The sequence below is a fragment of the Apium graveolens genome, chromosome 11 (genome assembly GCF_009905375.1).
Source record: "Apium graveolens cultivar Ventura chromosome 11, ASM990537v1, whole genome shotgun sequence".
In the NCBI taxonomy this organism is placed as follows: Eukaryota; Viridiplantae; Streptophyta; class Magnoliopsida; order Apiales; family Apiaceae; genus Apium; species Apium graveolens.
The window spans coordinates 198648029-198662702 of record NC_133657.1 but is presented as its reverse complement, the minus strand read 5'-3'; the positions used below and the strand labels follow the sequence as shown (position 1 = coordinate 198662702).

General features: G+C 35.3%; 1 protein-coding gene across 1 annotated transcript; it reads left to right on the top strand.

The window, feature by feature from the left end:
• The first annotated feature begins 10942 nt into the window (after positions 1-10942).
• LOC141698498 (histone H3.2) lies at positions 10943-11603 on the top strand. Its single transcript, XM_074503203.1, has one exon. The coding sequence runs from the start codon at positions 11022-11024 to the stop codon at positions 11430-11432; it is 411 nt and encodes a 136-aa protein (XP_074359304.1). The 5' UTR covers positions 10943-11021; the 3' UTR covers positions 11433-11603.
• Positions 11604-14674: the final 3071 nt, after the last annotated feature.

Sequence of the window (14674 nt, the reverse complement as noted above, 5' to 3'; positions counted from 1 at the left end):
ATGAGAAAAAGAAAGTTTCAATAGATTTTGAATTGTAATCAACACTCAAAGATTATAATTCTTAGTGATTAAGAATTAAATCTTCCTTAAATTTTTCTCTTTAACAACAGTTACTTCCTGTAGTGCTCAATTTGTACTGAAGTGGTCACATGAACTTAAACAGAGATTAGTTTATTCACATGCACTATGAAAAATATCTGATGTTTAGCCTGCAATACTGATTTGAATTTAACATTTAAGAACATTCAAGTACACATAAGAAAGTAATCAAATAATCACTTAGAAAGCAAAAGAAGATAAAATATATTCACTCATTTATTCATTAAAAAAGAAAAGTACAAGGCAGAAACAAGAAATAGTCCTAACAAGAACTAGACTATTCCTAGAATCTATCCTAACTTTTTTTTCTTCATCTCTTCTTGCTTCTTGAGAGCTTGGCGATGATAAATCCCCGAGATAGTCTTTGCGAGAGAGATAATTTTCTCTTGCAACTCAAGTTTCTCTTGCTCAACCTCTTCGGGTAAGCGTTCATCCTCAAGAGTGATTTCCAACTGAAACAATTGAAGATACATTGCTGATCACTTGACAACTCCTCAAAAATTGATAATGGAACATCATGAGGACTAAAGATTTGATCGTTAATCTTAACTCTATGTCCCCAGGGGTCATAATAGATACAACCCCTATCGAGCTTAAAGGCGGGATAGTAAGTTCCGTCAATAGTACGAGTGCAAAACAGACGTTGAGCCATGAACATCTGAGAAGATAAGGAGTTGTGTTCAAGAAGTCTTGAAAAATGAGTGTTTGAAGTGAAAGGTCAATGAAAAGTTTTGAGAGTGAAGGGTTTTATTTATAGAAAATAAAGTAGAAACTGAAGAGACTCTTTGACTGACCATGCAATAATTAAATATAGTGAGTATACACGATTACGCGTATCTAGGCAAACAAAAAGTAATCTCTCTCTCTTCATATTCTTATTTCTAATGTAAATACTCAAGTCTCAGCGAATACTTGTATCAGTAGCTAACCCATTTAAGCAATTAAAAGATATTTCACTCACTCACTGATTAATGAAAAATACTGTTAACAATTTATTTTGAATAAATTCAAACTAATCAATGAAGTATAACAGTCAATCATGGTTTGACCATTATCAGTATATTAATTACTAGTATCAGGATTTAACAATTACTAACATAAACTATTAGTCAAAACAAGTTTAACTATTAACATAGTTTATTAGCATAATCAGTAGTTCAACATGTAATTTTCACATAAGATCATTTAGCACAGTTTGCATGTTATCATGGCCTCAAAAATTTAGCACATAAATTAGTATCTAGCAAGTAAGACACATAATAAGATACCATGCTTCAAAAATATCAGTAGACTTAATTATCTGAGTTTGAGAATTGTCCTGATATCATTCCCAATTCACTCACCAATCTTGTGAATGTGACTTCACAGTGAGGCTTTGTGAATATATCTGCTACTTGTTGATCTGTTTGAACAAAGACCAATTTCATTGTACCAGCTTCCACATGTTCCCTTATGAAATGGTATATGATGCTGATGTGCTTAATCATTGAATCTGCACTGGATTTCCTGTCATTGCAATAACACTTTGATTATCATAATATATATGAATAGAAGAATAACCTAACCCATAATCCAGCAGATGATTCTTCATCCATAGAATCTGAGCACAATAGCTTCATGCAGCAATGTATGCTGCTTCTGCAGTTGAAGTGGAAATTGACTTTTATTTCTTGTTATACCAAGAAACCAATCTGCCTCCAAGAAATTGGCAACTTTCAGAAGTGCTTTCCTGTTTATTTTGCATCCTGCAAAATCAGCATCCGAATATCCAATTAGCTTAAAGTCTGAATCTCTAGGATACCATAATCCTAGATTCATGGTACCTTTGAGATACTTAAGAATTCTTTTCACAGCTAATAGATGAGGTTGTCTAGGGTCAGCTTGGAACCTTGCACAGAGACATGTAGCATACATGATATTAGGTCTACTAGCAGTCAGATATAGGAGTGAGCCAATCATACCCCTGTAGTTAGTTATATCTATAGAAGAACCAGTATTTAAATCTAACTTGGTTGAAGTGGCCATGGGATTTAATATAGTTGAGCAATCTTGCATTCCAAATATTTTGAGTAAATTTCTGGTGTATTTGGATTGATTTATGAAGATTCATTCATCAGTCTGTTTGACTTGTAACCCCAGAAAGTAACACAATTCTCCCATCATACTCATTTGATACCTGGACTGCATTAGCTTTGCAAATCTCACACAGAGTTTATCATTAGTAGATCCAAAAATGATATCAACATATATCTGTACTAATAACAAGTCCTTAGCATGGTATTTATAAAAGAGAGTTTTATCAATTGTACCTCTTGTGAAACCACTCTCTAGCAGAAAAAGAGCAAGTGATACCAGGCCCTTGAAGCTTGCTTCAGTCCATAGAGTGCTTTATCCAGTAAGTAGACATGATCTGAATACTTTAGATCAATGAACCCTGGAGGATGTTCAACATAAACTTCCTCTTCGAGTTCTCTATTTAAGAATGCACTCTTCACATCCATTTGGAACACCTTAAACTTCTTGTGAGCATCATAGACAAGAAAGATTCTTATTGCCTTTAGCTTTGCAACTGGAGCAAATGTTTCATCATAGTCAATGCCTTCTTGTTGTGAGTAACCCTTTACAACCAGTCTTGCTTTGTTCCTTGTAACAATGCCCTCACTGTCAGTTTTGTTTCTGAACACCCACTTTATGCCAACTACAGATCTATTTTTTGGTCTTGGTACAAGAGTGCAGACTTTGTTCCTTTCAAATTCATTGAGTTCCGCTTGCATTGTTGTGACCCAGCCAGCATCTTGCAGAGCTTCTTCAACCTTTTTAGGTTTAGTTTGAGATAGAAAAAATGGTAGAAACATTCATTCTGAGTGGATTTTCTTGTTCTTACACCACTGTCAGGGTTTCCTGTGATTAAGTCAAGTGTGTGTAACTTAGACCATATTCTTGCAGATGGAAGTTGACTCCTAGAAGAAGAACCTCCCTCTTGATCCATAAATTCTCTGTTATTTCCTTGAGTAGTACAACTATTGTTTCCTGATGCTCCCCCTGAATTAGTGTTCCCATGGTTATCAGTATTTGACTCATCAGAGTTTGAGAAAGATGAGTCTGATGATCTTTCGACTGATGTTTCTTGAGTTGAATCACTTACAATAGTCTCTGGATTTGAGTCATGTTGTTCCCCCTCAACATATGCTTCGGTGTCAGAAGAATTTCCACTGTACAGTGGAACCTCAGAGTTTGAGTGGTATCAAGATTTACTGAATCAGAGTCAGGATTTATAAGTTCAGCATAAGGTACTTCATTTTCAAATCTAAACTTGTCATGGTCATCTGGATCTTCTAGACCTATTATCTTCTTGTAAATAAAAGATACATGTATAGATTCCATGACTGTTCTTGTTCTCAGATTGTAAACTCTGAAGGCTTTTGTAGACAATGGATATCCCACAAAGATTCCTTCATCAGCTTTTAAGTCAAACTTGGTAAGCTGCTCCAGATGAGTTTTGAGAACAAAACACTTACAACCAAATATATGAAAGTATTTCAAATTTGGCTTATTTCCTTTCACCATCTCAAATGGTATTTTTCCATGCTTGTTGATTAATGTTGCATTTTATATAAAGCAAGCAGTTTGCACAGCCTCAACCCAGAAATAGGTAGGCAATCTTGCTTCTTCTAGCATGGTTCTTGCAGCTTCTATCAGAGTTTTGTTCTTTTTTTCAATAACTTCATTTTGTTCTGGAGTTCCAGGAGTAGAAAACTCTTGTTTTATCCCCTTGAGTTTGCAGAACTCTTCCATAGAGCTATTCTTTAATTCAGTTCCATTATCACTTCTGGTGATCTTCACTTTGTATGTTGATCCTTTTTCCAGCTCCCTCACGTGATTAAGAAGAATGGATGGAGATTCATTCTTGGTGTACAGAAAATACATATATGTGTATCTTGTATATTCATCAACAATCACAAGTGCATACCTCTTCTTGGAAATAGACATAACATTCATTGGACCAAAGAGATCAACATGAAGTAGATGATATGGTTCAAGAATGGAGGATTCAGTTTTACTCTTGAAAGATATCTTTCTTTGTTTGGCTTTCTGGCATGAATCACATAAGCCATCAGGAGTAAACACTACATTGGGCAATCCTCTTAAAAGATCTTTCCTCAAAAGTTCATTGATATTGTTGAAGTTAAGATGAGAAAGCCTTTTATGCCAGTTCCAGCTGTCTTCCACAGATGCTCTATTCAATAGACAAACTTCTGAATTATCAATTCTTGTGGAGACCCTAGCTTCATATAAACTACCATGTCTCACACCAGTCAATGTGATCTTGCCATCAGACATACTGACAACGTCACAATGCTCCTCATAAAAATTGACATGGTAACCTCAGTCACAGATTTGACTCACACTGATCAGATTATGCTTGAGTCCTGCAACCAGAGTTACATTTTCAATGATGACATTTCCAATTTTGATTTTGTCATATCCCAAAAATTTTCCTAAATTGCCATTTCCATAAGAAACGCTTGAGCCAACCTTCTCCTCAAATTCTGATAGCAGGGATTTATAACCAGTCATATGTCCTGATCATCCACTGTCCAAGACTAGAGCATTCCTCCTGTCACCCTGCAATCAGTAATTTGAATCAGTTAGTATTTTTAAGGACCCGAACTTGCTTAAATCCTTTGGCTTTTTTAAGTTTGTTAACATATGCAGCAGAAGACTTCATATCAGAGTTTCTGTTAACATTCTTACTATCAGTATTTATACATGCAGAAACAAATTTTACTTTAACTAAAAAGGGTTTCAGTTTATAAAAATCATAATACAAACTGTGATACTCTTTACATGTATACATAGAGTGCCAAACACCTCCACAATGAAACAAGGATTATGTGGTTTATATCTAACTGTTCTATTCCTAAACTCTGATTTGGAAAGAACAACTTTTATCTTTTTATTCTTCCTGCAAGAATTAGCAAGATGATTAGTGCTACCACAGTTTGAACAGGTCTTTCTAGGTGCATTAGGAGGAGTCACATAATTTCTATTCTTATTAACACCTACCTTGTCATTCCTATTTTTCCTAGACCTTTTTCTCTTGTCTTTCATGTGTAAGTCCTTCACCTTTTGCTTAAGCTGTTTCTGAGTCATTGAACCAATATTTACTGAATTTGTGTGAACTTGTTTACTCTTTTCAGTAGTTAAGTTTTATCTAGGTGTTGAGGTAGTACCTTCCTCATGGATTGATTTAACATTATTAGCACTTGGATTAAACTTAATGGTTTTTATTTGACCTGACTATCAGTTTTTATTGGTTCTGTTTTCTCAGTTTCTTCTCCAATTTTCTTATCAAAATTAGATCTAGCTGAATATCTTAATCCTGATCCCAAACAACCATTTTCTAAGATTTCTTGAGTTGTATTTCCTGAGTTAGTCCAAAGTTTAATGACTTATCTTTCTTTAGCTAGCTCATTTTCTAGATAAGCATGTTTTTCTAGCAATTTTTCTTTAACATAAACAACATTATCTCTTTCTTTTTAAATTTTCTAGCATGGAAAGCAACTCAGTTTCCAGGTAATCTTTCCTTTTCTTTAGCACAAAATTTTCACTCTTGATTCTATTGTTCTCTAAGGTTTGATCCCTAAAACTAACATGCAGAGACTTAAGAAATAATCTTAATTCATAGATATTATCAGTATCAAAAGCAAGAGTAGACGGGGTGCCTTTAATTCAGTATTGTCATCCTCAACATCAGCTTTTTTCATGAGAGCATAATTAACTCCATCATCTGAATCAGATGAATCATCCTGGTTTCTCTTCTTTGAGATCAAAGCTTGGTTCTTCTCAGCTTTGGGCTTTCTGCAATCAGCCGCAAAGTGTCCAAGTCCATCACAGTCGTAACATCTCTTTTTTGACTTGTTAAGTTTTCCAGATTTAGCTTCCTTCCAATCAGTATTTCCTCTATTGTTTATCTTATCAGAGTTTGAGGAACTGGAACCTTTTCTGGAAAATCTTCTCCCTTTCTTGAAGTTTCTGTAGACCATCTTCTTGAAGCTTTTAACCAGTAGGGCAACCATTTGATCCATATCTTCATTATTGTTGTGACAACTGTCAGTATCTGATTCAGTATCAGGATTTGAGTCATCATCAGAATTTGATGATTCAGTATTTGACTTGGCAATCATGGTTTTCCCTTTGGAGTAGCTTTTCCTCCTAGCTTTTTCCTTTGGCTTCTCTTCAACATTGAGTGCAACTAGTCTAGATTTTGATCCTTTTCTCTTGCTCCTTTGCTCCATCTCTAGTTCATGAGTTTTCAGAACTCCATAGATCTCATCTAGAGGTGTGATGTCAAGTTGATAGTTATCCCTGATTGATGTGACTTTAAAGTCCCACTTTTTACGGAAAGCAAGTAGGAACTTCAAGTTTGAGTCCTCCAAATCATATTCTTTATTGACAAGGAATAAGTCATTCAACAACTTCTGAAATCTGTCATAGATCTCATTTAGGGACTAATTGTCCCTTGAGTCCAAGTGCTCATATTCTTGAGTAAGTACTGTCCTCCTGTTCTTCTTTGTAGTAGTTGTACCTTGACACTTTACTTTTAAAGCATCACATATCTCTTTTGTTGTGTTACATTCAATGACTCTATTGGACATAACACTATCAAGACTGTTGAGCAAGATATATCTAACCTTAGCATCCTTCATGATAAATAAGATATCTTCATGAATATAGTCCTTCCTATCTTTGTCTATCATCTTCTCTGGTTCTCCTGTAAATGAAACAGCTACCTTCATTGGTTTATGAGGACCATCATAGATTTTGCTTAGATATTCAGAATTCGTGGCTTCCAAGCACATGGCCATCCTAACTTTCTGTTAGGAATATGTGTATTAGTTTGATGATAAGTTAAGCAAAACACTTAAGTAGAAATCTAGTGTTTGTAGCCTCAACGGATAAGACCATCTTGGTTATCCGTTGAAGGAGTAGCTTTACTTAGCAATAAGTTTAGTATTGTAGCACATTTCACTCTCTGGTTTCAAGCTGTAATTCTTAGATGTTGTTAGGAAATAATCAGTCATGTTGACTACTAATGGATGTACAAATAGGAGGGCTAATTGTAAATATTTCATGCCTTGTAATTTTGTATAAATGAAGAAGTGTCAACGGATATTGAAGACCTTCAACGGATAAGAAACAAAGCTTCAACGGATGTCTCTATTGCTTCAACGGATAATATCCATCAACAGATAAATGCTTCAACGGATAAAGACTTCAACTGATAATGCATCAACGGATAAAGCTTCAACGGATAAAGCCTCAACGGATAAGGCATCAGCGGATGAAAGCTTCAACGGATGCTTAGTTCATTAGCAGTTGATAGTGACAATTCACAAGCTAACAGAGGCACATGGGTTGACAGAGACATACTGGAATGTGGAAGCCTCTAGGAGGAATCAAGAAAATGCAGCATTTCCATTCTGATGCAAACAAGGAAGTATTCAAAGATTTACAGATTATCCTAGATTGCACTGGATAGAGAAATGAAGAAGAAACATGTGAAGAATCTTTTCAATTGTATTTTACAGTTTGTCTTCACTTGTAAACTTGGTGATATATAAACCAAGTAGCAGCTAGTAATTAGATATGAATTTTCCTGAGCTGTTTAGAAATATCAAAAGAGAAAATCATCTAGTTTGTACTAGGAAGCAGCTGTGATTTAATTTTTTGAATCACAGATTTTCTGAAACAACACATCTCTGGTGGAACAACAAATCCACCAGAAAAGTTTTTAAGTTCTTTGTGCTCATTTCATTTGTGTTTGAATATATATCTGTCTGCATCAGCTTCAAGCAATTCACACACATTTGATCACTCAAACACTTAGCCTTTGGAGCTGCTCAAAACTTGAAAAAGTTTTGAGATTTACATTCAACCCCCCTTCTGTAAATCTCATTGTTAGTCCACTGGGAATAACAATTGGTATCAGAGCAAGCTCTTAACATACAAAGAGTTTAAAGATCTATTCTGCTAACATCATGAGTGCACAGAAGAATCCACCTGCTAACATCATGAGTAGGAAAGATATTGGTGTAAAGATCCCAGTCCTGGAAAAAGATAATTATCATCACTGGAAAGTGAAGATGCATTTACATCTTCTTTCTCAAGATGAAAGCTACATCAACTGTATTGAAAATGGTCCTGACATGCCTCACAAAGTAGCCACAGCTGCTACTGCAACAGTTGCTGTTGGACAGTCCATTCCCAAGCCAAAAGCAGAATGGACTATTGAAGACATGGAAGAAATCCGCAGGGATAAGAGAGCTATGAACATTTTGTTTAATGGCTTAGATCAAGCTATGTTTGACAATGTCATCAATAGCCAAACTGCAAAGGAAGTTTGGGATACTGTACAAATCATCTGTGAAGGTACTGAGCAGGTCAGAGAGAACAAGATGCAGCTTCTTATTCAACAGTATGAATATTTTCACTCTGAAGAAGGTGAATCATTAAATGATACCTTCAACAGGTTTCAGAAACTGTTGAATGGATTGAAGCTGTATGGTAGAGTGTACCAAGTCAAGGATTCCAACTTAAAATTTCTTAGGTCTCTGCCAAAGGAATGGAAGCCCATGACTGTCTCTTTGAGAAATTCTCAAGATTATAAGAACTTCACACTTGAAAGACTATATGGAATTCTGAAGACTTATGAACTTGAAATGGAGCAGGATGAGCTGTTGGAAAAGGAAAAGAGAAAAGGAGGAACAGTTGCTCTTGTAGCTGACAGTGAGAAGATGGAAGCCAGGAATGAGGAGAAGACAATGCCAAGTCTCAAAATTGGCACAAGCAAATCAGAATCAAGCAAAGGTAAAGAGCAAGTTACCGAGGATGAAGACAATTCCAGTCAGGATGAATCTGATGATATTGAAGAACATTTGGCCTTTCTGTCCAGGAGGTTTGCAAAAATGAAGTTCAGGAAAAACACAAAGTTCACTAAGCCAAACAAAAACATGGTGGACAAATCAAAGTTCAAATGTTACAACTGTGGCATTAGTGGACACTTTGCAAGTGAGTGTAGGAAGCCAAATTCTGAGAAAAAGAAATTTGAGCAAGTTGATTACAAAAAGAAGTATTTTAATTTGCTCAAACAAAAGGAAAGAGCTTTTCTCACTCAAGATGATTGAGCAGCAGATGGGGTAAATGAAGATGATGATGTGGAATATGTCAACCTAGCCCTGATGGCTAATTCTGATGAAAATGAAACTAGCTCATCAAGCAACCAGGTAATTACTACTGACCTCTCTCAGCTTTCTAAACATGAATGCAATGAAGCCATAAATGATATGACCAATGAATTATATCATTTGCGTGTTTCCCTTAAATCACTAGCAAAAGAAAACACTAGGATCAAGGAAAATAATGTGTTTTTAAGTGATAGGAATGCTGTGTTAGAGGATCAGGTAATTGAGCTTGAAAAGATAAAACTTAAATGCTTGACTGTTGAGAGTGAACTAGCAGAAGCTGTTAAGAAAGTAGAAATTCTTTCTACACAGTTAGAAAATGAGCAAGAGGTAATCAAGGCCTGGAAAACATCTAGGGATGTTAGTGTTCAGATTGCAAAGGTTCAGGGAATTGAATCATTCTGTGAGGATGCCTGGAAGAAAAACAAAAAGGAGTTAGAATTAATTGATGGATTGTCAATGGATGTGGAATCAACGGATGATGAAAGTTATCCGTTGAAGGAAGAAAAGGAGCATTCGTTGAAGGCTCATCATTAATTCGTAAAGAAAATTAATTTCCTTGATTTATAATGTCTACTTTCAATCATAAAGTTCAAGATATTCATTTACTTAATGGTATTGATAAAACAAAGATAGGAATTTGTAAACAGGTATCCAAAATTCTATTTGGCTCACTTATTACAAACAGTAAGGTGCATGTAAGTCTGAGAATCACTAATTTCATGTTAAAAAGATTCAGGACTTACCCTTACCATATGCCTGACATGAGGTCTACAGTCACATCTAGTACAATTATGGCTCCTATGCCCATGGAAGTACAAATACAGGAACACCAACACGGGCCTTCCACAACTGAGACCCTTTCCTCTTTTTAACATTAGAAACTAGGAAACCAACCACTTCATTTAAGTAAAATAAATTCTCACTTATGAGTAAAATTATTCAAATATATATATATATATAAATTATAAGTATTCATCTATTTATCACATATATATTACTTGTTCATTTTAAATAATAAATTACTTATTTTTAAAATTTTCAAACGTGCATTAAAACCCCATGGTATTGGAAAATTGAAATATACTCCCTGTATCCCATTGAGTTTACACCATTGAGAGATGGAGAGTTCGACACACATTTTAATGTTTCTATAAAATAGTTATATATATATATATATTTTATTTTGAATAAAAATTTAATATTTAAAATTTAATTCTTGAATTTGTTTTAAAGATAAATTACAGGCATACTTAATATTTATCTTAAAATAATGCAAATCGAGTAATGAAAAAAACATACCGTGAATTGAACGAGAGAATGAAAACGAAAAACCTACGGTTAGTGTAATAGAAAGCGGGCTCTCAAAAATTTCAAAATACAAACACCCAAACTCAAATTTCAAACCACCCGCGTCAATCCAAAAACACACATCTAAACATCCAAAATCAACGGCCACGATCACCTCACACTCCCATTCCTCCCCGCCACGTCACCGATCCGTGTCAAACCAATCTCTACCGTCAATCCAAACCCCAATCCAACAGTCCACATTACTCTCACTCCCGCTATATAAACAAACTCCCAAATCACAAAACACCTCACACCATCTCCTCAATCTCAAATATATACACACAAATATCTGTATCTATATCTCCATATCTTCATCACAATTCAATGGCAAGAACAAAGCAAACAGCTCGCAAATCAACCGGAGGAAAGGCGCCACGTAAGCAATTGGCGACCAAAGCTGCCCGGAAGTCAGCTCCGGCCACTGGCGGCGTGAAGAAGCCCCACCGTTTCCGTCCCGGCACTGTCGCGCTCCGTGAGATTAGGAAGTACCAGAAATCAACAGAATTGCTGATCCGAAAGCTTCCGTTTCAGCGACTAGTTCGAGAAATAGCGCAGGACTTCAAAACGGATCTTCGATTCCAGAGCTCAGCTGTTGCTGCTCTCCAGGAAGCTGCTGAGGCGTATCTTGTTGGACTGTTTGAGGATACTAACTTGTGCGCTATTCACGCCAAGCGTGTTACGATCATGCCTAAGGATATTCAGCTTGCTAGGAGGATCCGTGGCGAGAGGGCTTGAGTTTGAGTTTAATTTGTTGTGGTTGTGGTTCGAGATCATGATCGGTTTAATCGTTTTAGTATAATGTTGAATATTGTTAGGTTTTATGTAATCGCGGTCCTGTTATTATCTGTTATGAATGCTTATGTAATGAAATGTTTCTAATGAAAATGAAATGTTCGGTTTCTGCAAGTTTATTATGTTGTGCTCAATCGAATTGAAATTGTTTGTGTTAAGGGAATTAATTAATAGTCTTTGTTATGATTTGTAAGATTGTTCACAAGTAAGAAAAATATTTTGAAGTGTTTGATTATGAGTACTTGTTTGGTTCTTTTGTTTATGATCAGATGTTTTGTTCAGATTTGATGAACTTTTGTGCTTAATTTGTTTGTGGAAGACTTAAAGTTTGTTTTAGTTATCAATTTGTATATTGTTGTCTACTTGCTTAGATTGTTGGTGGTTGAGTGATATTAGGGGAGGGTTAGAGTTCGATATTGTGAAAGGATTAGAGGTTAATTATACGAAATTAGTTGTCTACAAAGGCTGTTGTAACCTTAATGCAGTGACATGCTGGTAATGCTTGGCGGTATGTTGTTCAATGATTACCCTGTCTTGTAATTCTAATTTAAGAGGAATGGTTGAATGTAGGTCTAATGGAAATTACAATTTCTGGATAGCCTTGAGTGAGTATGTATCTTGTATTTATAGTTATGGTTTGGATTGTTAATTGTTCAAGAAATAGTTGATTTGTTGGAACTTTTAGAGCTACTTTTGCTACATTGCAGATCTCCAAACCACCGGGAATGGGGAACAGCTCCTCTTTGGGATCAGGAGTATCGATCTAGCAGGTTGTGAGTAATTGGTTATTTAATCTGCGGTTCTTATGTATCATTGTCATTCACAATCAGTTACTAGTTATTTAATGATAAAAAAGTTATGTGTTAGCTTTTCTAGTTGCTCTATCTTATGTTGATTGTTGATATTGTTCCTGTTAAAGAATAGGTGCTGCATAACCTGTTTATTTTACTTGTTCATGTTATATCAGCTGCACTTGGTTATTCTTGAATTATGTTGTCTACTGACTTCAGTGACTTGTAACGTTTGTTTTCTACCCTATGGTCTATACTGTGTTCACCATATGAAAGGCGATGGAAATTATTCTGGAGATAGAAAGCCATGATTTTACTCTTTCATGGTCTCTGAACTTATTACACAATAATACCGCACTTGAATACAGTCAATTAACTTGATATCTTTAATTAATTGCGATTTATGTAAAAGAATCATTGTGATTACTATCTTCGTTCAGGAATTCATTTAGTTGCCTTACATATGATGAAGGCAGCATTCTTAAAAAACGATGGTGTGTTTTTTGGCCAGTCACAAGTCACCACACAGTCACTCACTTTTCCAAGTATGCCTAGAATGTCAATGCAATTCAAAGTTTAAATGTTGTCTATTGAGTATATGTACTCTTAGTATTTATTGGGTGTAATTGGCATTGTATGTTTTTAATCCCAAATGGTCCCTTCCCCTGAGGCCCTGACGCGTGTTGAGTATGTAGTATCTTACTGAATTGTGTTATGCTACATTGCATAAGTCGTCACTTAAGATGGTAAGTCTTTTCATAAGAATTATGGTTTCCATAGTGATATGTGTTATGTGGCATTTGCATATCTGATTTTTTAGTTATTACTGAAGGTTGTGCAAATTGCTGTAGTGATTCTTAAATGAGCATAAATATCTTGTCATGTTATGTGTTGTTTTATTTTCAGTTAAATATTCACTGGGTTGTTTGTTTGATTATGCACTAATCTGGTTATGCTGTTTTTTGATAAATATTTTTTGGTGATTTCTGTTACAGAAATTGATTGAAGAATATGTTTAAAATAATCTCTATTGATTTTCCATTGAACCTTAGATTTTTCTTTTAGTGTTTTTTCTATTGAAAAGTGCAATTGCTCCAGAATGTCTTCCATATGTTCTTAGGTTAATAATTCTGAAGTTACCTGAACGATTTTGTTTTCGAGGCTTTTCCTATCTGCTTCAGTTTCTGTCTAGTCTCCCTAATAATATGAATTTTGCTGATAACAATAACAGCATTGACTGAGGTGGGTAGGAACTGCATTATCTTCCACAATACTAGGCCATAGTGCAGATTGCACACAAGTCAATGTTTCACACAAAGCAAACAGCTTGGAAATCATTATATCAACCGTCTGGAAGCAACTGGCAACCGACTTCCATTTCAGCCTCTTGTTTGTAAGATGCACAATTTAAGTCTGATATTCGTTTTCAGAGTTTTGCTGATGCGGCTGCTGAGGGGTAACTTGTCGGACTATTAAGGATGCAAATATGTGCTTATTCACACCAAGCATCTGACTACTATGCCCAAGGATATTCAGCTCTCAATCGCTGTATCAGGGCGAGCCTGCTCGAGTTCTAGTGGAATTTGTGTTTCTAGATTGGTATGGTGCCTTTGGAATATAGTTGACTGTTTATGGCATTGTTGCAGGTTAATTTTTATCTAGTATCACTGCATTCATTTCTCTGCTACTTGTTCTGTTATTGTTAATGTTTCATTAATTTACCTTTGTAGAATTCACATTTTTATAATGCGAAGATGTAATTTTACTTGTGTAAACTTTGTATTGTTCTTGTTTCCCAGACAAAATTCGAAGCTCTAGGTTTCAAGTAGAATCTTTTGTAGAGATATAACTGAACTTAGGTAATAAAATTATTTCTTGAAGACGGTCCACTTATGAGGAGGTTAATAAATTCACACAAGGACATTCAGAGCTAATATTAACATATTAGCTGCCTTGTTGTAGTCAGGACCGAAGAGTTTCCGACTATTTAGCAGGTATTGAACAAGATGTATATATATATATATGTGAGTAATGAGACATTTTGATGTCAAGTAATGTTTAGATCTTTCATTATGAATGAATCTTGGTTATACATTCTTTAAGGCACGGGCGGAATGATCTTCTTTTCAGTAGCTGTTGATTGTTGATCTGCCCAACTTCTCCATTTGATTAGGCAGAAAAATTGTAATATGGTGGCTTACTTGGCTAAGTTTGTGAGAATTGTGACAGAATTAAAATTCTTACTCTCCAAATAACTATTAAAGAAATACAGAGACTTAATTTGACTACCTACACGGCTTCTAAGACCGGCAGATTTTTTTTTTCTTGGTTTTGAAACAATTATTGTGGATATACATTTTTATTTGACTTTAACATTGGGGTTTTGGACTTTTG